A 25,410-nucleotide genomic window follows, 5' to 3' on the forward strand; every position below is an offset into this window, starting at 1 on the left:
TGGCTTCCTTCCAACTTCTATTGCTCTTGCATTACTTCATTAATCTTTCTCTATGCTGCAATTTATTTCTTATTAGTTGTAAAAGTTACTTCTAAAAGAAGTTAGAAAGTAATCCAGAGAATAATCCTTTTGATTTCCAGGGTAATGAAACATTTTTAAGATTGTTTTATTTGGATCTCATTTGTTTAAGAAAAATCTCAAAGCATTTTATTTATTAAAAACAAGAGGGTAGCTAGGAAACGGGAGGGTTCACTCAAGCACTGGATGGAATTCTTGCTTGGAGGAAGAAGAGATCAAGAAGGGTTATTTTGATATTCTAGAATGCTTGATATAAGAAGGTGAAGGTGTTGGGCTCTTGAGGAATGATGGGATCTAGTGCAGGATTTTGAAGGAGACAAACGATGAGATTGCTTGGGCCTTGTTAGAGGTCTTTGTATCATCTATAACCACAGGAGATGCTCCAGAAGACTAGAGAATAAACATTCTCGTTCCTTTGCGTAGAAGGACAATCGAGATAATCCAGCAAGTTTATAGGCCTGTGTAAAGAAATTCTACATCTTGCTGATTTCATCAACTGAAAATGATACTGAAATTCAGGGCAGTATTTTTAGAGGGATACATACGTGGAATATCAATAACATATCATTAGGGGGATACATACGTGGAATATAAATGCCATAAAAGTAAATGTTATGATTATAATCTTGACAGTGAAAATGAGTGAAGTCCTGGTTTTAAATGTCATCTCTTTACAATGTGAGTTGCAATTGTAAGTTTAAGATGATACAGGAAAATTGTAACTTGACTGAATACAAACAACTTTTGCAACTATGATGGCAACTAGTTGAATGGTGGTTAGTGGCCTGAGACAAACCAAGTGTCCTTAATAATCCTGATTTGCTCCATACTGTGGTTACCCTACTGCCATCACTGCAGTATTTATTGTGGCAACCCTGCTATTTACAGGCTTTGTTTGGTGACATGTGAAATAGGCATGAATGAGAAGAGAGAATTTTTGTTGCCAGGATTCTGTAAAGTTGTATTGATAGATCGGACAGGGCCTGGTGGAAAAAGGAATCCTGATAGTTGTCAGTAAGAAGGTTCTTTCCATTCTTGGATGCTGCTCCTGGTTCAGATGGTATCCACTCAGAATAGTAAGGGTGCTCTGAGAAGAGGAAATATCATACTAAATGGGCAACATAGTTTTTGCCATTTTCTGTCACCCTTGCTGTATATAATCCCACGTCTACTTCAACCCAAGGTGAACTGTCTCAAGGACAATAAAAGCTGTCTTTCCCACCTCTTCCACAATCCCAAATTAAGACAGAAACCCACTCTTTTCCAGCAGCTCTTACTTAGTTTGACTTTTCCCACTGATCCAAAGACCAGGAGAGTCCTCAGTCAAAGTGGTGTGTGGGCATTTGAGAGGTATCTAGTCCGGTGCATTCCAGCAGTCTTCCAATCTGCATAGATAATCTCTAGTGTCAGTTGTTACATTAAATGTTGTTCAGCACCACCTTTAATCTGATATATTAATTTGTCTGCGCATCACCACTGTCTTAATGCAGATTACTATTAAGTTACTAGATCATTAATTATCACTTAACTTTGGCAACGAGGGAGTTGAGTATCTAGTTGTGAAAATTGCACTTTGTTAATAGTTCTGGAGACAGCATAGTGCTTCAGTATCATGCTGAAAATGCTCACAGATTAAAATGTTACTTTATTAGAAGTTACTTGGGGGGAAAATGTGTAAGAAGTGACTTTATGGTTAGTGTTCATTCTTGTGTCTATATTTGTGACTTAACAAAAAAATTTGTTTGTATTTTTCCAGACATAAATTTGTGGATGCATATGTCGACTATTTGTTCAACCAGTCAATTGCTCCATTATTTGATGCTTTCTATGAAAGCTTTCACAAAGTATGTGGAGGGAAAGTACTTCAACTCTTCCAGCCTAATGAACTGCAAGCAATGGTTACAGGAAATACAAATTATGATTGGAAAGAATGGGAAAAGGTTAGTGTAACCACACAACAGATGAAGGAACAAGTAAACTGGATAATGAAGGATAGTAGAAGTAAGAACAAAAGTTTATAAGCTTCTAGCTTTGAAAATGGCTACCACCTACCATATAGCACTACTAGTAAGGGGTTTTAGGGGAAAAGGCAGGAGAATGGGGTTGAAAAGGAAAATTAAATCAACCAAGATTATATGGTGGAGCAGACTTGATGGACCAGATGGCCTCTGGTTTTATAGCTTTTTCTCTTGGTAGTATGGTAAACTTAAGAATTCTTTGGGCTAACATACTCAATGTAAATCTAAAATAGTTTCAGTGAGTATGACACAAAATATTGTTAAATGTAACAGGTGTTTGGTTTTATATCATACTCTGTTCTGCCAACTTGATTACAAATTAACAAAGTTGCCCAAGTTCTCTGTGGTGTAGATTTCACCCTTCCTGGTGTCACTTAGTGTCAAATTTCAATTTCTGAGGATCTCTAAAATTGAGATGGCATCAAGCAGGTTGAGCAACCAATCATACTGAAAAATTCAGTCGTGAAAGTAGAAAGTAAGCAGCACAATTTTAACTAACATTTTCAGTGAACTTAACAAAAATGTGGAAGATTCAACTGAGAATAAGGTAGAAAAATATTGATTTTAAATATGCTTATTTTTGACATAGTTGAGAGAATAATAAACATGTATTTATGGTTTAGTAGAGTATCACTTGCACCTCATGTAACAAAGCATAACTTCAGGTTTTTTTCCTTTTACAGTGAGGATGCTTTGTAAATGTTTATTATAAAATAGAACCCCCTATGGAGGAGAAAAGAATTGTTGACACCAACTTACGTTTTTGCATAATTAACTCCATAATTACGGAGTTTCATAATGTAATGATGCTGTTGCTGAAAGTAACCATCATTGCAACCATAACATCCAAGTGACTTTGTTTTACTAGATCATATCTTGAGTTGATCTAAGTAATGATTGACTAAATATGGCAGTGAACTCCTATTATACTTGGACCTCTGAACCAGCCACTAAAGAGGACAAGAGAAGTCCAACTTTCCAAACCTTCTAACTTGCCCATGGACATCCTCGGAGGCAACTTGATACAGTTTTAGAGCATACAGTCTAGTAGCTTGTAGGTGTTCTGCAGCTTCCTCTGGCCTTTGCTACTTCTGTTAACCTCTCAACCTGGCAGAACGGCGTATAGATGCTGTATCTGCATAGACGACCTGTTTCTTTCTGTTTCTGATAGCAGCTGGCCTTGTTTTGTGATGCCTGAGCCTTGTCTTGGGGCATAATATTGCAGCTAAATCTTCAATGTTTACAATCAGTAACACAAAACCTTCAGTACTAAAACATTAAAAATTACTGTTAACATTAAAAATTGAAACTAAATGAAAAGAACACAATTTTTAATAAGAGCTGATGTCATTAATTTGAATGGGAATTGGTGTGCTTGCACCAAGTTTAACTGGCCACAAATTTGGCAAACAGACTTCCTTACCTAAACACAGAACATAATAAATAAGAGCAGGAATCGGCCATTTGACATGTTGAGCCTCCTTTACCATTTTGGCTGTGGATTCGGCTCCACTTCCTTTTCTCCATTTGCTAAGCAAAAATCTATATAATTGTGTCTTAAAAATATTTAATGAATTAGTCTCTTCTGTTTTCCTGGGCAGAGAATTCCACAGATTCACTACTCTGGGGCAACCAGTTTCTCCTCATTTCTGTCCTAAAAGATGGGAAGCCTGTGGAAGTTCATACTTACTGAAGTCCATAAGGAGCCACCAGAGTACTAGAGAGGTGGACTGTGGCAACAAAATGGGTGGTGGAACTAATGATTTAGGCTTTTACCACACTGGTAACTGGGTCATCACACTGATGCCTGAGTAAAATTCAGTGTATCTGTTGGCACTAGGGCATTATGTTCCTTCTGTAATGTGAAAATAAAGCTCTTCAAGGTCGTGTTTTTTTTTCAAATCCCTTAGTATTTCTAACACATTATTAACCTTTATAACCACCCACTTCTGTTTTCACCACTGTCTGCTTAATTTCTTATTTGTACTCTTATTATCTAATTTGTACTCTTACTGCACACTCTCTGTTCAATTACCTAATCTGTCCAAATTCTTAAGGATACTCCTAGCATTATTGGCTAATAAAACCACATTGTTGTAGCACATATCCTGTACAATTATAGCTGTTCTAGAGATAATCCTGGATTTTGCATTCAAGTAATTTTCATACTGATATTTCCCATAAAAAGTTATGTTAATTTTCAAAACATTACTTTTTAATCTGTAGCCTATTGATTTTAAGTGACTTTTTAATATAGAATACTGAATATAAAGGAGAATATTGGGCAGAACATCCTACTATCAAATTCTTCTGGGAAGTGTTCCATGAACTACCTTTGGAAAAGAAGAAACGTTTTCTGTGTAAGTTTAAATGAATTCAACTATTCTGGTCATAAACTATGTATGATTTTGTATTTTTTAAGTATTTATGTGCTTGGTGCATCATTTAAATCTGAAAATGCTTTTATTCTAAAGTGTTTCTAACAGGTAGTGACCGAATTCCAATCCTTGGTATGAAGAGCCTCAAATTTATCATTCAACCAACTGGAGGTGGAGATGATTACCTTCCAGTAGCGCACACCTGTTTTAATCTTCTGGATCTGCCAAAATACACAGACAAGGAAATCCTTAAAGCCAAACTAGTTAAAGCCATAGATCATTATGAAGGTTTCAGTCTGGTATAAAAAAGGAAGAAAATCTTTACTATTTTTGACTTTTGAGCTGAGGAAAGCCTTTGGAAAATACGCATCTTTCAAGAAATGCTGTGGAGGAGAAATAGAAATGAACAAAATACAGTAAAGAGCTTGCAATGTCAAATTAGCAATTTGTATAGAATCATGTACTGTATACGGTATCCTACATATTAAAATTACATTTACAAATTATGCTTATCGATGTTCTTAACATCAGAAGAAATAGTATTACCTTGCTCTTTAGGTAGAAAGTCTACTGGAGCTCTGGGAGACAGAAGTGCAGATGCATGAAAAATTCACCTTTAATTTTTTTCAATTCAGTTGCCTGTTTTTATATAAAATTAGTTGAGATCCATAATTAATGTTAAGATTTTTATGATAGGATAAAAGCTTTGAAAAAAGTATGTACATGTTATGGCACTGGCATGCTGTAAATAGGAGCTTATGTTTATAAAGTCTACTTCTGTATAAATCATTGAAGAATTTGGGTGTAATTACTTAAATTATGAGCCTGTGTATTCTGATCAGTTTGTTCCTCACTGGAATCTTAGCACAAATTTAGCTAAGACCTATGCAGAAGTAAGTATCAAGGATGAGTTCAATCCAAAAACTTTAAACACCAATTAGATGGAACAATCACAGTAGAGGATCTCTTTGTTCTTATCCTAAAAATTTATTTCCATAACATTTTGAATCCACAGAATTCATTTTTCTAGGACTCATATTTTAACAAAAGGGTAATTTTCACAAAAGACAACACAGATTAATAGGCAAGAATATATGTTAAAATTATTTTTGTAATAAATACACAAGTATGATGAAAGAATATGAACTTATAACTTCTAAAGCTGAGCTCTAGTGTTTAGGGATTCACTTTTGATTTTCTAGTGCAAAGCTACTTGTTCAACTACCAATTGCTAACTTGCATATTTCCAGGATAAAATATTTTTTACCAAATAAAAAATGCATTGTTTGTTGTTTAAATGTTTCAACTTGATTTAGAAATGTCATTGTGTAACTTATTTTCTAGTAAATTTGGAGAGTTGTTGGGTTTTATCTTGATCCATTTGAGGAAATATGTAGAAGAGTACAACTTTGAATTGAAAATTTCATTTTTGATTAAATTATTAATTTGCTTTAATATTTAAGATTTGCTTATATGCTGTGACGTCATTAAAAACTATTTCATCAAGAGCTCTGAATGGACCTTTACATACAAGCAGAGACAGTGGGTTTGAAGGTAACCATTTGTCTACTCTCCTGGGACCCAAAATTGAAGTTGGATCCCTCAAAATCATGTCCACACAGAGTGGGACATACATTTAAGAGATGAAGTGCATATGTGTGCATGCACAGAGGTCATAAGAAAAGGAAGAAAATAATTCCAGATACCAGAGAAGAGAAGCCTCCTCCCTCGTGACAGTGTCCTTGTGGATCATCCTGTCTTAAAAGCAGGGAATTTCAATGGCTTGCACTCCAATGCAACTGAAACCTAAGCCATCAATTGCTCCCATGTCAGCCAACAATAAGACCATTGGTGTATATCACCTCTAGGCTGCAAGTTGTTCTGTCTTGTCTCCATGTAATCCTATGCATGAGCAGGAGAAAAAATACTTTGCTTTGAGTTGCCTTATGCATTTTAATTGACAGGTTAGCATTAATACTGGCTTTCTGAATGCTTCTCTATCCCAGAACTCATTTGAAGCCTCTGGGAAGTCTGGATTGTTGATTTTGTTCCTACCCCAGCCACAAATCAGCACAGTAAATTGATTTCCTTTGCTTCTTACTGCAGTCCATACACTCCAACAGTTACGTACGAGTTCTGTTCCTAAGTCTGTCTTTAAGTGGGATTTGTACGTAAGTCGGAACAAGTGCATCTGGTATTATTTAGCGTCAGTTAGTCAAACATTTGTCTCAGTATGTAGTATATGTTTTACCTTTCTATGCATATAAAACACTTAAACGTATGTATTCCATAATTTAAACCACTGCATTGCTTAGTAATAATTGTAGCTTTCATCGGGGCAGGGCCTTTCACATGCTCCATTATTCTCACTTTATCCTTTAAAATTGTTCCGATCGTTGACCGACTAGCCTAACGCTTTTCCAGTGACCGATGGCGTTTCATCTCTTTCCAAACGCTCCGGAGGTCCGCTGGGTCCTAAGGACCACCGCACTGAGAGAGGCTAAATGGGACCAGTGGGGGCTGTGCTGGGTTTGGGTAATTGATCCTCCACAATATTCCACGTGGGAACTTGAGGTGGAGGTGTATTTCTTTTTACGAGGTCGAGTTGTGAGCTCGACATCAACCCGGCACGGATGGTACGGGAGTCACTGGATTGAACTCGGGAACTCGGGGCGGGGTCAGGGTGAATCTTACTAAGAAAAATTTAAGCCAAATACAAAGTTAAACACTCAATACAGTGTCAATAGGAACGACTTAAAATGGCGGACGGTGTTCTCCTTCCTCGGTTTGTAAGTACGAGTTGTCCGTAAGTAGGATGTTCGTCGCTCGGGGACTGCCTGTACTCTAGCTGCAATCTGCAGCCTGTAATTTCCCTTTAAGCAACATAGTTTTGAACAGTCTTAATGAACTAGCTATTTCACAATCTTCTGAAGGACTCAACAAACTTAGCTTTCAAGCCTACAGCTATGGCACCTTTAGGCAGACAAAGATACATCACCATAACTGGTAAAGAGGGAGAAGGGGAAGACTCGGAGCCCAGCTGAGATGCAGAGGAAAGGAATTCCCTCTACCCAGCACCTTGTTAGCAAATGTACAGTTGCTGGAGAACAAGATTGAAGACCTAAGGGCAAGATTGCTATATCAGGCAGAAATGAGGAATTGCTGTGTTTACTCTCTGAATGTGGTGCTAAGACCCAAAGATTTCTTGATACACAAATGGATCAACCTGCTGATTTAGAAAATGCAAAAGATGGGGAATCCGTTTCATGATAAACCCTTTGTGATGCTCGGACGTGATGGTTTTGTTGTTCTCTTGTTTCCCGACCTGTATCATCTAAGCATTAAGTTCCAACTGTTCTACTTATCAAGGCAGTTCTCCATGACTCTGACCACAGATTACAAACTGCCAAATGCTGACATTAATCAGGCACTCAAGATATCGAATACTGCCATTACCAAACAAGAAACAGCCCACCCAACACATTTCAAATCACAGGGCTTCGATCTGGCTTGTCTGAAGAAATCTTGGCCCAATTATGATCAGCATAGCACCAGGGGATTCAACACATACTTATATCCCTGCTATACTACAAATCACCTAGACTGCATTTCAAGAAATTTGAACACTTGGCTGTCGGATCACAGGAGGCAGAAAAGCAGCTATGGGATTGCTTTGAGTCAGAGGATTGGGCCATGAATCTGAATTGGTTGTCACAGACATTTTTTATAAAAATGCTTGTAGATGAATGTACCCCCAGAAAGTCATTTAGAGTCTTCCCCAACCTGAAGCCCTAAGTGAATCATGAGATCTGCAAATTGCTGAGGTTTAGATTAGTGGCATTCAGGTCAGGTGACCAAGTAAGATACGAAACATCCAGGAATGATTTCTGTAAAGCCATCTCAGGTGCAAAGTGGCAATTCTAGACCAAATGAATCACTGAAGGATGCTCAACAACTATGAATGCTATTAACTTACAAAGTTGAAACCAAGCAAAATAGAAGACAACAAGGTTTCACTGCAGATCAGCCCAATGCTTGCTTTGACCACCAAAACATGGAGGAACCTTCACAAACTCCCACAGCCCTAATGACCCTATGATTTCAGTCTCCGAGACCAGTGCGAGAGCATCCTTCAGGGGGGTGAACCCACAGAAAACATCTGGCCCAAATGGGATAGCTGGCTGATTACTAAAGATCTGTGCTGATACACAGGCTGAAGTGTTCACCGACATCTTTAAACTATCACTTTGATGGTATGCCTCAATGACTATCATCCAGTAGCACTTGTATCCACTGGGATAAAATACTTTGAGAGGTTGGTGATGAAATATATAACTCCTGCCTGAGAAGTGACGTAGATCCACTCCAATTTGCCTACTGGCACAACAGGTCCACAGCAGATGCATATATCAGGTTGCTCTTTATCAACTACAGCTTAATAGTCAATGTCATCATCCAATCAAAACTAATCAATAAGCTTCAAGACCTTGGCCTCAATACACCCTTGTGCAATTGGATCTTGATTTCTTCACTTACAGGCCCCAGTGAATTTGGATTGGCAACATCTCCACACATTCCATCAGCACAGATGTACCACAAACTGTGTGCTTAGCCCCCTACTCTACTCACTTTATGCTTATGACCGAGGTTAAGCACAGCTCTAATGCTATATTTACATTTATTGATGAAATCATTGTCAGCTGAATCAAAGGTGGTGATGAATCAGCATAATCTGCCAAGTCTGCCTGAGTGGTACCACAACAACCTCTCAATGTCAGCAAGACAAAGGAAACCGGAGGTCCATGAACCAGTCCTCATTCAGAGGGATTGGAGGTGGAAAAGGTCAGCAACTTTAAATTCCTCAGTGTTATCATTTCAGAGGATCTGTCCTAGGCCCAGCACATAAGCACAATTATGAAGAAAGGACAGCAGAGACTCTACTTCCTTAGAAATTTGCAAAGATTCAGCATGATATCTAAAACTGACAAACTAATATAGATATGTGGTGGAGGGTATATCGACTGGTTGCATCACAGTCTAGTAGGAAACACCAATGCCCTAGTACAGAAAATCCTAAAGAGTAGTGGATACGGCCCATAGGTAAAGACTTCCCCACCATTGAGCACATGTACGCAGAGCACTGTCACATGAAAGCAGCATCCGTCGTAAAAGACCACACCACCCAGGCAATTTTTTTTTTGCTGCTGCCATCAGGAAGAAGGTACAGGAGACTTTGGGATTCCTATCACCAGGTTCAGTAACAGTTATTACCCCTCAGCCATCAGGTTCTTGAACCTGTGGAGATAACTTCATTCACCCCATCACTGAACTGTCCCCACAACCTATGGATTCACTTTCATGGACTCGTCATCTTATGTTCTCAATATGTATTTTTCCTTTCTTTATTATAATTTATTTTCTCTTACTTTGTATTTGCACAGCTTGTTTTCTTTTGCAGAGTGGTTGTTTGTCCTGATGGCTTAGATGACTGCTGTAGCTGGGGCTGATAGTGGGGATAAACTCCCACTGCCTATTACTGTAAATGCTCCCAAAAGTGTGCATCTGAAATAGCCTCTGACAACCAAGTCCAGCTCCTGGCCTTCACATGTGGGTCAGCTAATCAGCCCAGCAGAAGCATTTCTACTGACAGGAGATGGGGCAAAGGTGAGTTACTGGCACTTTAAAATCAGTTGCCTAGTCAAATGGAGCTTGTCAGCTGTGGTTGGCAGTTCATCTAGGAGAAGGAAAACTGATCTGAAACCTCTGCTGCCTTACACCTATAGCTACTAATGGGGAAAGCTTGGGAGTAAACCCTAAGGAAAATTCCAGAGCTGGGATCCCTAAGGCAGTCCTATGTTGACTTCAACATTGACTGGTAATTCTGATGATGCTGCTGGTGCCAAACTATATCAGTCTCTAGTGTTCCTTTGGATTCATCAGCTACATGGAGGGAGGGAAGCCAGATACATGAGCAATAATTTGCTCTCCATATCATACTCAGGCTTGCATATCACATAGAGAGCTTTGGCACAATATCTGTGGTAGACCCTGATCAATGGAGGGCCTCAAGAATGATATGTACAGCACAGGAGCAGTGTTTGGGCCATGGACCACATCCATGCTACATACAGCAATACCAGGTGTGTGGGTTCTTTCTTACCATCAAAAGTGCTGTTCCCAGGGTCCCAGTTTTTGGTTTACCTTAATAATCCACTCTAGCCATATCTTAACATATGCACCAGGTCTGCTGAACCAGATCCCTAGCACCTTCAGGTAATCAGACTTAATGGTTAATGGAGTAGGGGATCAGGTCAATTGCCAGATAACATAGCCTCAATTCACTGGATGGACTAGAGTCATGGGGTAAAGTTAAATGTATAGGTGTTTTTCTGAATTGGTGCTTGGATGTGATAATCTTGGTTAGACTCTGTTCATTCAACTTGAAACATCTAGCTGTGAGGTGTCACTCATATTACCTGCCACAGGCGTTAACCAGCTATTTCTGACAGCGATCTATATCCAAGCTCAGGCAGATGTGAAGCCTGCACTAATTAAATGACATTCTGTGGTCAACAACTTTGAAACAAGGTAACCTGATACTCTTTTCATCATTGCTCGTGACTGCAACAAGGCCAACTTCAAGAGTGTGTTACCAAAATTCTACCAACACATCTCCCCAAAGGGCACAAACACACTTGATCATTGCTATACAAACTTTAAACATATATACTGAGCCATTTTCCCTCCCACTGTTAAAGTGATGAGCAAAGAGATGAACTGTATATGACAGCTTTAAATCAGTAGACAGGTCCATGTGTTACCACAATCATATGTGTTGGGGATAGTACCAAAGAGTAAATTCCCAGTGTTCCCAAACTAAGAACTGTGGATCATATCGGAGGACCTGTCTTGGGACCAGCACACAAGTACCATTACAAAGAAGGTATGACAGTCCTCCACTTAACAGTTTATATAGATTTGGCATGTCATCTAAAACTTCTATTGATGCACATGTAGTCTCCTAACTGGCTGCATCACAGCCTGGAATGTAAACACCAGCACCCAGGAATGGAAAAGCCTACAGAAAGTGGTGGATACTGCCCAGTCCATCACAGGCAAAGCCATCCCCCACCATTGAGAACAATTACAAGGTTTGATGCCACAAGAAAGCAGCATCCATCATCAAGGACACCCACTATCCAAACCATGCTCCCCTTTTGCTGTTAACATATTCCAAGAGATACACAAGTCTTAGGTCCCACACCACCAGGTCCAGAAATGGTTACTACCCTACAATCAGCAAGCTCCTGAACCTACAATTTCACTCACCTCAACTCTGACATGATTATGCTACCTACAGACTCACTTCCAAGGGCTGCAACTCATTCTCGGTATTTCTACATTACGATAAATTTACGTTTCACTTTGAATTGGGAGATCCACACCCTACTGATGTCTAGATCTACTGATTTCAAAATAAGGTGCCCTGACCTTTGCAAGAAATTGAGATACTCCTTAAACCTATCAGGATGGCAAGAGACAAGCCAGTCAAAAATCGAATCCCAGACCACCCATCAATTGTGGCAGAGATTGCATTCAGTAATGGACTACAAAAGGAAGTCAGGCAACATTACTATCAACAGCACAGCTTAACACATTCTATACATGTTAAGGAGTGCCACCACCCACCCAGACAGCCTCCAATGTTCCCAAACCCACAGTCACTTGTGGACATGAGATCAGTCTTCCAGAGAGCCTATCTGCACAAAGCATCTAACCTGAATGGTACAGTATCTTTGGCCGTGACCTTAGATCCTGTACAGGGGTATTTGCAGACATTTTTAACCTCTCCCTGCTTCAGTTTGAGGTTCCCACCTACTTCACATCTTTCATCCTGATACCTAAACTGGCAAACCACAGTTTGTACAGCATCTGAGCTGTGTGTCAGACATGGCTACAAGCAGCACTGGGGCCCCACAGACTCCCTTCCTGTTTACCCTGTATACCTTGGACTTTAGATGCAACAATGAGTCATGTCATCTGCATAAATTCTCTGATGACTCAACAATAGTTGGGTATATAAAAGGAGAACAGGAAAATGAATACAGGGTCCTGGTAGGGGACTTTGTCAAATGGTGCAAGCTGAATCATCTGCAGCTCAACATCAGTAAGACAAAGGAGACTAAGGAAGACTAAGCCTGAACTGCTGCCTGTTACTAGTGATGGTGAGGACCTACAAGTACCTGGATGGCAGACTGAGTGGAGCACCTGCACAGAGGCCGTGCAGAAGAAAGGCCAGATTTGCCTCTACTTCCCGAGGAGACTGAGGTCCTTTGGAGTATGCAGGCCTCTCCTTCACATGTTCTAAAAGTTACTGTCACCATTTCAATCTTCTATTTGGTGGTGTGTTGGTGCAATGGCATCAACATGGGTGATGCCAACAGGCTCAATAAACTGATTAGAAAGGCTGGCTCTGTTATAGGAGTTCAACTGGACACACTAGAGGCTGTAGTAGAGCAAAGTGCCCTACAGAAAATCCTTGCAATTTTGGACAATGTTTTTCACCTTCTGTATGCCACCTTGGCTGAACAGATGAGCACTTTTAGCGATAGAGTATGACAACTGTACTACTTCAAAGAATGCTATATGAAGTCATCCTTACCCTCAGCCGTTAGGCTCTATAATGAGTCAACCTACAGCTGGGTAAGTGATAACCTCCTGTTAGACAGTTTGAGGCAACTTATTTTTCATTCTTTCCTCTCATCTTATATGTATACACTTGTAATGCTACTGTGACACTGTAGTTTCCTTTGGGATCAAAGTATCTATCCATCTATCTATCTAAAGCAAGGTAACATGCCTAAATGACTTCTGCCTGGTGTCTCTGACACTTACCATTATGAAGTGCTTCCAGAGGCTGGTAATGGTAGTATTAATAAAAACACAAAATGCTGGCAGAACTCAGCAGGCCAGACAGCATCTATGGGAGGAGGTAGTGACGATGTTTCTGGCGGAAACCCTTCATCAGGTACTATTAACTCCAGCCTCCCAGACAACCTTAACTCACTGCAATTCTCCTTTTGTCTAAATAGGTCTATGGCAGATGCCAACTCCCTGACCCTACCCTCATGTCTACAATCAATTCCTTGGTATTACTGATGTTGAGTGCAAGGTTGTTAGAGATTCTGCTCAAACTCCATCTGCAAGTTTGCAGTTGATACCAACTTAGTAGGCCATATCTCAAATGACAGTGAGTTGGAGAGAAGACCTTAGGATATGGTGTCATGACAACAACATTTCTGTTAATGTCAGCAAAACAAAGAAGTTGGCTATTAACTTCAAGAAAGTGGGAGGTGCACATGCTCCTGTCTACATTAGGGTGAGAGATTAAAGTTCCTAGAAGTGAACATCACCAATTACCTGTCATGGTACCACCACATTGATACCACGGCCAAGATAGCTCCCCAGCACCTCTGCTTCCTCAGGAGGCTGAAGAAATTCATCTTGGCTCCACTGAATGTCACTTATTTTTAACAATACACAATAGAAAACATCCTATCTCATCCTATAGAGTCATAGACAAAACTACTACACAGAAATAGGACCTTCAGCTCATCTAGTCTGTACCAAATCATTTAAACTGCCTAGTCCCATTAACCTGTACCAGGACCATAGCCCTCCATACCCTTTCCATCCAAGTACTTATATAAGCTGCTCTTAAACATTGCACCTCCACTTGCGTTGCCAGATTGTTCCACACTTACACTTCCCTCTGAGTGAAGTTTCTCCTCGGGTTCCCCTTAAACATTTTACCTTTCACCTTTAACCTGTTGTAGTCTCACCCAACCTCAGTGAAAAAAGCCTGCTTGCACTTACCCTATCTATATCCCTCAATCTTGCATACCTTGAACAAGACTTCCATCAATCTTCTATATTCTAGAGAATAAAGTTCTAACCTATTCAATCTTTCCTTACAACCCAGGTCCTCCAGTCCCAGCAACATAACTATAAATTTTCTCTGTACTCTTTCAGTCTTATTTACGTCTTTCCTGTAGGTAGGTGGCCAAAGCTGCACACAATACTCCAAATGTCTTATACAACTTCAACATAACATCCCAACTTAAGTACTCAATACGTTGATCTATGAAGGCCAATGTGACAAAAGCATTCTTTATGACCCTATCTACTAGTGTTGGTACTTTCAATGAATTATGGATCTGTACTTGCAGATCCCTCTGTTCTACTGCACTTGTCAGTGCCCTGCCACTTGTTGTGTAAGACCTACCCTGGTTGGTCCTTCTGAAGTACAACACCTCACACTTGTCTGCATTACATTCCACCTGCAATTTTTAGCCTACTTTTCCAGCTGGTTCAGATCCTGCTGCAAGCTCTGGTGCTCTTCCTTGCTGTCCACTGTACCCACAGTCTTGGTCTCATCCACAAATTTGCTGATCCAGTTAACCACAAGATTTAAAAAGCAGAGCTTTGAGCCAGTTTTCTCTTAGTTGGACAATCCACGCCAAAGATTTGTGAAAAGAACTACTTTTTAATCAGGACGGTGATTGAGACTTCAAAGGCAGAACTTCTGAGTTGAGCAACCAATCACCAAGAGGGATTTATTAGAAAGGGCAAATAAAAATAGCACAGGTGCAAGCCAAGAGGCCATTGTCTTGGAGTGTGCCAGTTTTTAGTGTGGCTTTGGTTCATCATGAGGTAGATTCTCCTGTAAGTTACTCTCGCTGTGTTCTTAATTGTTTATTCCTCATCTATTGGTGCACAGTAAGTCAAACTGGCTCCAGGGGCAGTGTTTTGTACTGTGTGTGGGATGTGAGAAGTCTGGGAGTTTCCCAAATAAACATATCTGCACCAGGTGCACCAAGCTGCAGCTCCTGAAAGACCATATTAAGGAACTGGAGCTGCAGCTCAATGACCTTTGGCTCATACAGGAGAATGAGGAGGTGATAGACAGGAGCTACAGGGAGGTAGTTACCCATAGGTTGCAGGAGACAGGTAACTGGGTGACTGTCAGGAGAAGAAGGGGAAATGAACAGTCAGTACAGAGTACACCCATGGCCATTTCCCTCGACAATAAGTACAGTATATAACTTTAGAGACTGTTGAGGGGGATGACCTACTATGGGGAGCCATAGTGATCAGATCTCTGGCACTGAGTCTGGTGCTGTGACACAGAAGAGCAGAGGTGGAAAGGACTGTAATGTTGTGTTCATGGCATTCTCAGGGGCAAGGGTGAGCAGCCAAATGTCTTGGTATATTTTGGCAGATCACATAGGTAGACAAGGTGAGGAGGTCCTGAAGAGTGAATTTTAGGAAGCTAGGTAGAAAGCTGAGAAACAGGACTGCCGAAGTCAGGCTAACTGGCGTACAATTTCTTGACTTTTGTCTCCTTCCTATCTTAAAGAGTGGAGTGATATTTGCAATTTCCCAGTTCTCCAGAACCATTCCAGAGCTAAAGATTATTGAAAGATCACTATTGCACAGAAACTGCACCTATGACCCATCTAGTCCATGCCGAACTATTATTCTGCATAGTTTCACTGACCTGCAACTGGACCATAACCCTCCTTACACCACTCCCTTCCCCATCCATGCACATATCCAAACCTATCTTAACTGTTGAAATCAAACAAGCATCCACCACTTCCAGTGCCACACTCTCACCACCCTCTGAATGAAGTTCCCCCTCATGTTCCCCTTAGATATTTTAGTCCAGATGAAGGGTTTAAATCTTTATTTTAGCCCCTGCAACACATACCTGATTGATTTGCTGGATGAAGCAGGTCACACCAGCTGCAGGGGACAGTTTGTATTGGGTCGGGACTCCAGAACAATATCAGTTGTCAGCCTTCCATGTACTTTGAACACCCTGATTTCAGAAGATAAAAGAATTGAAACCTTCTCTGCATCCTCCTTCCGGCATTGAGGATTTCATCATTAGGGCAAGGTTAGCAGAGGTAGCAGTATGGTTCAGCTGATTTTCAAGACCCAAACATTTAAAAAAAAATAAAAATAAATAATAATGTCCAAAGACCTACATGGAAAATCATTCTTCACATTAAAACTTTGTGTTGCTAGGTAGAATATACAGAATATAATTTCCATGTATTATTTTAACAGAATGACAACGTGGCTTTTAAAATATTCATACTATTGACTAATCCTTTTTGATTGTTGAGTACACCAATGGAGGGGAAGTGGACTGAGAAGTACCAGGAAACAAAAAGCTGACTGAACTTGAATGAGGGTCAGCCTCATCCCCTCCACTGTCAGACTTGTGAATGATCCATGAGCAATGGTCTTTATTCCTCTTCTGCACTTTTTATTTACTCCTACATTTAAATTTCTGTATCTTGCCACTGTTCTGCTGCTACAAAGCAAATTTCACGACAGGTCAGTGACAATAAACCTGATTCTGCAAATGAAAGTTTTGCCCAGAAATAATCATAGTACATAATTTCATTGTGGGCAAAATGGTCTATTCCTGTGCTGTATTCTCCAGTAATTATTAAATTATTTAGCTATGTAAGTTGATGCATTTCAACTTTTTTTTAAATAAGATACTCATATTTGGCAAACTAATTAAAACAGGAAATGTCAGAACAGAATTGAAAATGGAAAAATCTCATGCCATTGATTCTCCTGTAAGCAAGATGAAATTTTTTTTCATCTGTAGAATACATCATATAGAATTTTAATCTATAGAATACATCAGATTGTACAAGGCATGTATGCTTTTAAAGATAGGAGCAATACAGCCCATTACATTCATCCCAGCTCCCAGTAAAACCCCTCCCATTCACTCCTTCCTATTCCCCCATTGCCCTACAACTTATTCTCTCTCACACACCTATAACACCTCTTTGGTTCTTATTGCTACATAAAAAATATGGCAATTGAATGGAGAGAATAGGCCAAACCCATACCAATGAAGGGTTTAACAGGGGTCTTTAGAACAGAACAAAGTGCTACGGCACTTTGCCATGTTTGGTCACTAGATTCCGTAATCAGTATAACAGCACACACTTCATCTGCTCACCCAGTATTCTGGGTTACTTAAATGTGAACTATATAAATAAATGACTTTACACAAATAATTAGTTTTATTTTGTGACGCAAATCTTCCACATCAACAAAAATAGTAGACAAGCTACTTGACTATTGTTACAAGGCTAATGAGGAAGTTCATGATGTTCGAGTTTATAGTGTGACCCACAGGATGGACAACGCTGGGACTTTCCTGAATGCACCCAGAACCAAACAATTGCAGTGTTGTCCTCTTCACCTGCAATTAAGACAAATTTAAGTAAATCTCACACTTAGTAACTGCTGAAGCATTGAAGTGAATAAGTGCACAATTAGGCAAGTTTATACATAGAATATTTGGTAAACAGCACAGGGTCAGAGATTGTGCAGGCAAGTAAATAATATTAGTTCTATGACTTGTAATTGTTCTTTGATGGCAGTCAATATGATATTTACTGATTACTCATCATTACATTAAGATCCCCTTACTATTACTGAACCACCTGGAGATCCCACCCAAGTTGAACTCTCAGATGCTAATTGACATTGCATACCACCCTTAAAGACTAACCCAGACAATTTAAATAGGTTGAGATGTTTTCTTTCCAGGTATGGCAACGTAGCTACTGAACATGCTTATGTAATCCTGTGCACAAAGAAAGTGAAGCAATTTGAAGGATACTGACAGGACAGTCCCAGGATTATGCCAAAGATCAGTTCCAGGAATAGGATCAGAAGGATAAAATGGCGGGAGAAGGGAGTTACATCAAATGTTGCTACCAATATTGAAAAAAAAAAGGGATTCAGCTGATTCTGTGAAAGCTGCACACTTGGACAGCATACACATGCCAATAAAGCTGTGCACATCCTGGGGTTCCTCACATTTAACCCCATCAGAAGTACTGAGAACAAAAAACAAAAGTAGACTTTGTGCAACTCACATCTTGTGAAGATGGATCATGTATCTTCAATGATCCAGTTACTGAGTACACATACAGTTTCACAAATTACCATGACAAGAAGTAAATCTTAAAAAGAGCTATTGGGTGAATATTGTTATAGTTAAAGCACTATTGCACCCAGAATTCCTTCTCTAAAATCTCCAACTTACAAATGCAACCAACAATCCTCTTCTCAGTGATTGAAGGAACGATGTGAGGATCATCCTTAGTACCCGCATACTCCTTGGGCATGAAAATACTGTAGGGGTCCTGTGAAATAATTACAATTGGAAAGATGAGGGAAATAGAGGAACAAAATAAATATATACATTGTAGCGTGTGGCTGTGGCTCAGACTTCTTTTAAACTTTGTCCTAGATTAGATCATCTGTACCCTCTATTATTTCCATGCAAGAATCCTAACTCCTCACAGCATCAAGCATGCCTGCTTTAGCTTTTGTTGCCACCAGAAAATAAATTTTACTTGGCAATTTCCAGCTCTGGACTCATCCTGTGAATACAGTCCTAATTCTAAAAACAGCACGGTGTCATATTTCTATCATGCCAGTTCCTGTGCTTTGTTCAAACTGATCTCAATGTATACAGAAGCTAATTTTCCTTTTCTTCTCATTCTTCATATGAGATTTCATATGCCTGCTCCCAATTTTATAGTATGAGACTGTCATATCACCTGTCCCAAAATATCTTTCAAAATTAAAAAAGGAAATTGTTAAGTAGAAACACAAGAAATAAGACCAGGAATATAGATGAGGCAGCTCACCTAACTCATTTCAATATCGATACTGAACTTCGACTTTGCCTTTTTGCCCATGTCCCTTATCCCTGAAAAATCCAGTGCTCTCAGCTTTAAATAGGCTCAATGGTTAGCACTCTTAAGTTATAAATTTTCAAAAGCACAATCCTCTGATGAAATAATTCTTCATTCAATACTTACCATGAAACCACAAGCACGGGTACTGCAACCCCATGAAAGAAATAGCCCTTCAACATCTATCCTGTGAAGGTCTCCAAAAATCTAATTTCCTTACCTCAGATTCTATAATCTATTCAAGATCAAATAGGCACAATGAACAGATTGATATTTTCTATAAGCAAAGTTTTCCTCAGATTGGGAGGAAATGTGGATTCAATTGCACAGTTTATTCATTTTTAAGACTAATTCAATTTAAAATTCAGAGTGAGAATAAAGTATTCTGTACTTTAACTTGAACATCTGATGGTATGTTTTGAATATGATGGACATCATTTCATTTCCGGATTTGTTTTACTTAACAAGATGAATACACATACCATCCCTTTTTTCATTGCTTGCAGCGTCTTTCGTTCAAGTCCAGTGGACTGCTCTTCATCTGTTGGAATACCTAAAGGAAGAAATTGAAGTGATTTGCTGTAATAGTTTTCCACGCAAACTTAGCTTTCAGTGAACAATTTTCTCCAGGTTCCACGAATGCAACTCTATTACCAGCACTAGGAAAAACCATGCTGCCTAGTTAATCGTAAAACAAGTTTAACTTTCTTGGTCCTCCTCAATGTCGTGAAAGCCGGCTGCATCGACCAGTGAAGTTAATTTTTCAACCTGTGATGTTCCACTGCGAGTCTGAATAGAGGTCAGAGCAAGCCAGAAAAATAGCTGATTCTTTGCTTAACCACTTCAAGCACGTTAAATGTCCATTTCAGGTAGCCACAACCAAACTGTAAATATTTACTTAAGTTAAAAAAAACAAAGTTACACATTACATTGTAGCCAGAAGCATTGATAATGAAACCAAAGTTGTTCTTTGACCGAGCCCCTACACCACCTGTCAAGACTATCTCTGACTTTACCTTACCGCTGTGCTATTTAAATGTAATTAATGGGTCACGCAGAAAACCTGCTCGTCCCTGACCGCTTAGGGTTTCGGACGTGTCCGGTCACAGAGCCAGCACTGATCTTGAATTACGGGGCTGGACCCGCTGCACACCTAACATGGGGCCGAGTCGATGCGATCGAAGTCGACGGCACCGGACACCCTTCCGACCTCCGGGAGCCCTGCTGCGCCGATGGCCGAGTGAGTCTCCCCTCAGGCCGGCGAGCAAGGTCATACGGACATGGCGCCCCTCGGCCCGGACAAACCGTAAACAGGCCACAGCCCGGAGCCGGCCGCAGCTGCTTTACCTGTCAGTGCCATGGACCTAACCAGCGTCTGTGCGGTAGGACGTCCCGCAGCCGCCAGGCATCCGAAGCCGCTTCGCACAAGCAGTCGCACCGCCATCCCAGCGCCGAATGGTTATGGCAGCCGCCCGTCCTCGCTGCCGAGTGACAGGGAGCAGAGACCAGTCAGCTGGGGGGCGGGCCCATGCCTTGAGCCTGGAGGCACGGCCCATTCATGATTAATCCCACCCTTATATCTGCTTAATAACAAGCTGTTACTACCACTCGTTTTGTTCTTAAAGGCCATTCGACCCATATGAGAATATCACCATCGACTCTCCCTCTGAAGCTCTGCCATGTGCTTCAAGCGGGACACATATAACCATATATAACAATTACTGCACGGAAACAAGCCATCTCGGCCCTTCTAGTCCGTGCCGAACGCTTACTCTCACCTAGTCCCACTGACCCGCACTCAACCCATAACCCTTTCCTTTCCTGTCCACATACGTATCCAATTTTTTAAAAATAACAAAATCGAACCTGCCTCTACCACTTCTACTGGAAGCTCGTTCCACACAGCTACCACTCTCTGAGTAAAGAAGTTCCCCCTCGTGTTACCCCTAAACTTTTGCCCCTTAGCTCTCAACTCATGTCCTCTTGTTTGAATCTCCCCTACTGTCAATGGAAAAAGCCTATCCATGTCAACTCTATCTATCCCCCTCATAATTTTAAATACCTCTATCAAGTCCCCCCTCAACCTTCTACGCTCCAGAGAATACTAATGCTTTTGAAAACCGTGACTGATTCTGCTTCCTCCCGCCTTCCAGACGATGCATTCCGGATCATAACTCCTTATCCTGGGGCCACAGCAGGTCAGGTGTACCTTTTTCGAAGACATTTATTGACGAACGACTGTGCCTGTGTGGCAGTGCCCCTGCAGATGGTGGTGCGGTCTCACCGCTCCACCAGCTTGGGTTCCATCCTGACCCGCGTTGCCCGTGTCCTCACTGTGAATGCAGTTAGTTCCACGCCCCGGTTCAGATGCACTGCTTTGCTCTTACATCCTAAAGATATACAGATTGGTAGGTTGATTGGTTGCTGTGAAAATTACCCCTAGTGTTGATGGGTGGGAGTAGAATTCGAGTGGAACTGATTGCTGTTCAAGAGAGAATAAGTACCTGGGAGCTCAGAGAGCTGGCGTAGACTAAACGGAAACAAATTGCCTCCTTTTCTGTCATAAATATTTGAAAAAGGATAATATGTAGCAACTTTTCCAAAAGCACCATTTCCTTTTATTTCTTTTTTGCAAATAGTTTTGACTCCATGGTGATGCAGCTCTCAACCCAAACCATCAGAGTTCGTGGTTTTAGTTTATTGTCACATTTACTGAGAGACCGAAACTCCTTTTTGCAAGCGTTCACAGAGATCATTTCAAAATGTCAATGTTTGAGTACACGAGAAAAGCAGAATGCAGAATATAGTGTTACCGTTGGTTATAGGGAGAACACAGAGCGATAGACAATAAGATGGATGGGCCATGCTGAAATAGATTGTGAGGACAAGAATCCATCTTCAATGTAAAGAGATTAGTTTAAGAGTCTTATAAAAGTGGGATAGAAGCTCTCCTTGAACCGAGTGGCGTGAGTTTTCTACCCTTTGCATCTTGTGAACAATGGAAGAGGGAGGGGAAAAGAGAATGCCCAGGGTGGCAGAGTTTTTTGATTATGCTGGCTGTTTTTCTGAGGGAAAACTGAGTCCATGGAGTGAAGGCTGGTTTTCATGATGGACTGAGCTGTGTCTGCTGCAATTTCTTGTGACCTTGGGCAGAGCAATTGTCAAATCAGTCTGTTATGTATCTGACTGGGATGCTTTCAGTTGTGTGCCTATAAAAACTGGTGTCAATATGGACACATCAAATTTCCTTCTGAGGAAATAGAGGCACTGTTGTGCTTTCTTGGCTATAGTGTCTGTGTTTCGATAAGCTATGGTGTTGATACATAGGAACTTGCTCTCAGCACCACTGATACCCACAGGGGTATATACTCCACCCCTCAACCATTCCTCTACCTCCAGAGATGCTGTTTGACCCATTGAGTTCTTCCAGTAGTTTGATGATTTTTGTGTTTTGAATTTGTGTTCTTTGGTGAACCTTTCACCAATGGGAATACTTACTCCTTAAGTTAATTTGTGTATACTGCTCATGATTTTGAATAATTCATTAAACCTCTACTCAGCCTTCGATGTAGAAAGAAGATCCCTTGCATGTCCTTATTACTGAAGAGCCCTAGTTCTGGGTAACTAGTAAATCATCACTGCATTCTCCATGAAGGCCTTCACATCCTTGCCACTGCACATTGTGCACAACGAAGGCAATGACTAGATCAAGCATATATTCTTTTGAACCAAGACACATCAAGTCCTTGCCTTTTTATTAGTACCACCACCCCCCGCCCCGTTATTGTGCTGTATCTAGTTAAGTACCGTTAACTAGATGAACAACCTATAATCTACCAAGGCTTTGAATTCAGACAGTTAAGTCAAACAAAGCCACAGTTCAGCGTGACACTATTGCAACTCGGGGCATTGGAATTTGGAGTTCAATTCCGCCATCCTCTGTAAGGAATCTCTTAAGTCCTCCCTGTGGAACATGTGGGTTTTCCGCGGGTGCTCCAGTTTCCTCCCACAGTCCAAAGACACACAGAGTATGTTAATCGGTCATTGTAAATTGTCCCATGATTAGGTTAGGGTTAAATCAGCTTTGTCAGGGAGGAGTTGGTGGGGCGGCATGGCTCAAAGGGCCCACTACACACTGTACCTCTAAATAAATAAGGCCCAGATGTTGTGGCATAGTCCTCCTCACAAATATCTGGGATCAGCATCTAAACCAGAGGTATTTCATAGATGATTCAAACAGGGAAACTCATAGCATGTAAATTCATACCTTGCAACTGACATTCCAGTTTTCCTTCATGGGTCCTGGGTAAGTCCTGTGCAATTGACAGGACACTCACCAGAGGTAGCAGCTCATTGACACGTAGTAGATCGGGGATCTTCACATTGACTGTAGATTCCAGCAGTTTCATGGCATTACAGCCAAGGAACTCTACTGAATACCACTTACATTTTCCTCAGCTGACAAGTTGGTACTCTGCAGGGCAGTGAATGACAGAGAGAGTGAAACAAGGTCCTAATTAAGTACTTTCAACAGGGGAACTCGACATCCAACTAAATATTACAGTGCATTACTACTAAGTGGCCAAAATCTTCGGGACATTGGCTGGCTCTGTGGACAGTACTGAGAGAACCAGAAAAAGTGATTAATTTGGCCTCATCCTCACAGATTCAGTTGCCTGTGATGTAACTATAACAGTGACCACCATACTGTGGTCCTGTCTTCACTCTGATCATTCTGCCCTCGTTTGAACTAGGTCTCTTCCATTATTGTAGCAACTAGGTCCAAAGTTAAGGAACAATGATAAAATGCTGAAAACAGTCAGTGGATCAAGCGGCATTTACCGAAAAAATCTGTAACATTTCACATCAAGACCCATCATTTGACTTTCAGCTGCTGCAGGCAGTGGGACCAATACAGGGAAGACAAGTTGAATTTGAGATCTCATAACAGCGTATCAGGAATTTCATAAGTCTCTCTGCCCTGCATCTTTTCTCAACTACACCTTCATCTCTTGTGTTTGGTACTCATGTTAGCTTACTATATTTGAGACATGGATCATAAAGTGTTAACTACTAGCAGTTTTGTATCCTTCACTCTGCTGGTCACTGGGATCAAAATGGTTGCTCATTGTTAGCCCTACAAACGTTCTACAGCTGCTCAGTGACACTCTTGATTCTGACACCTGGGAAGCTATGTGACATTTTGAAATCATATTTGCAATCACAGTACTAACTCTTTGGCCCACACTGTGTGACCCTGAGAAGTTGTAGCTGAGCCATTCATGAACCAACTTCTTAGCCATGAACATGACAGAGCCACCTGCCCCGTTCCTTCTACACTCACTAGTTACTATCTCTTCTTCCACCCACTCTATCTGCAAACTATGACTATACTGTACTCTTATCCAAATCATTAATACAAGCAACAGGGGATCCCACAGCGATCCCTCCAGCACACCACTGGCCAAAGACCTGCAATCTGGAAAAATAATCCTCCACCAATTTTCAGGCTTCTAGTATAAACTAATAGAATGGGCCAAATCTTTCTGGAGTGTGGGATCTTGAAACAAGGTTTTATTCTTCCTTGTGTTCTTTTCAAATCTTTCCCCTCTCAATTTAAAACTATATTCCCAGGTTTTAGACTCCCTACTCTGGGTAAAACACTGACTTTATCTTGCCATTATAATTTTATATATCCCAAAAAGGTCAACCCTCGCTACACTCCAGTGAGAAGAAGCCCCATCCTATCCAGTCTCTCCAAACTCAAGCCTTCAGATCCCAGTAACATAAAACTCTTTTCTGCATTCTCTCTGGCTTAATGACATTTGTCCTCCGACTGGGCGCCCAGAACTGCACACAATTCTGCAAGTACAGAATCACCAATGTCTTGTACAGCTGTAACATGGCATCCCAATTCTTACATTCAAAGTCAAAATACATTTATTATCAAAGTATGTATACCATATACAACCATGAGCTTCATTTCTTTACAGGCATTAGAGCCCATTAAATAGAGACTGTCAAACACCTAACGCGCAAAGAGAACAACAAAACCAAGCAAACGACTGAAGTTCATGAAAATGAGTCCTCAGCCCAGAAGTCAGACATCACTGCAGCCGATTCACG

At 40.7% G+C, this 25,410-nt stretch overlaps 1 protein-coding gene and 1 pseudogene across 2 annotated transcripts in view; one reads left to right on the forward strand and one right to left on the reverse strand.

Annotated features, from left to right (window-relative positions):
* The window catches only part of herc4 (HECT and RLD domain containing E3 ubiquitin protein ligase 4), a 120,017-nt gene extending 114,035 nt beyond the window's left edge, over window positions 1-5,982 (forward strand). For both annotated transcript variants that reach the window (XM_073027207.1, XM_073027208.1), the window contains exons 22-24: window positions 1,835-2,018; window positions 4,354-4,456; window positions 4,571-5,982. In XM_073027207.1, the coding sequence (XP_072883308.1) occupies window positions 1,835-2,018; window positions 4,354-4,456; window positions 4,571-4,779 (496 nt within the window). In that variant the 3' untranslated portion in view covers window positions 4,780-5,982. The remainder of the gene's footprint in view (window positions 1-1,834; window positions 2,019-4,353; window positions 4,457-4,570) is intronic.
* An 11,591-nt stretch (window positions 5,983-17,573) lies between these two features.
* Window positions 17,574-20,807, reverse strand: LOC140715272 (cytochrome c oxidase subunit 5B, mitochondrial-like; annotated as a pseudogene).
* Between the last annotated feature and the right edge of the window lie 4,603 nt (window positions 20,808-25,410).

This window comes from Hemitrygon akajei, chromosome 23, assembly GCF_048418815.1.
Source record: "Hemitrygon akajei chromosome 23, sHemAka1.3, whole genome shotgun sequence".
Lineage (NCBI taxonomy): Eukaryota > Metazoa > Chordata > Chondrichthyes > Myliobatiformes > Dasyatidae > Hemitrygon > Hemitrygon akajei.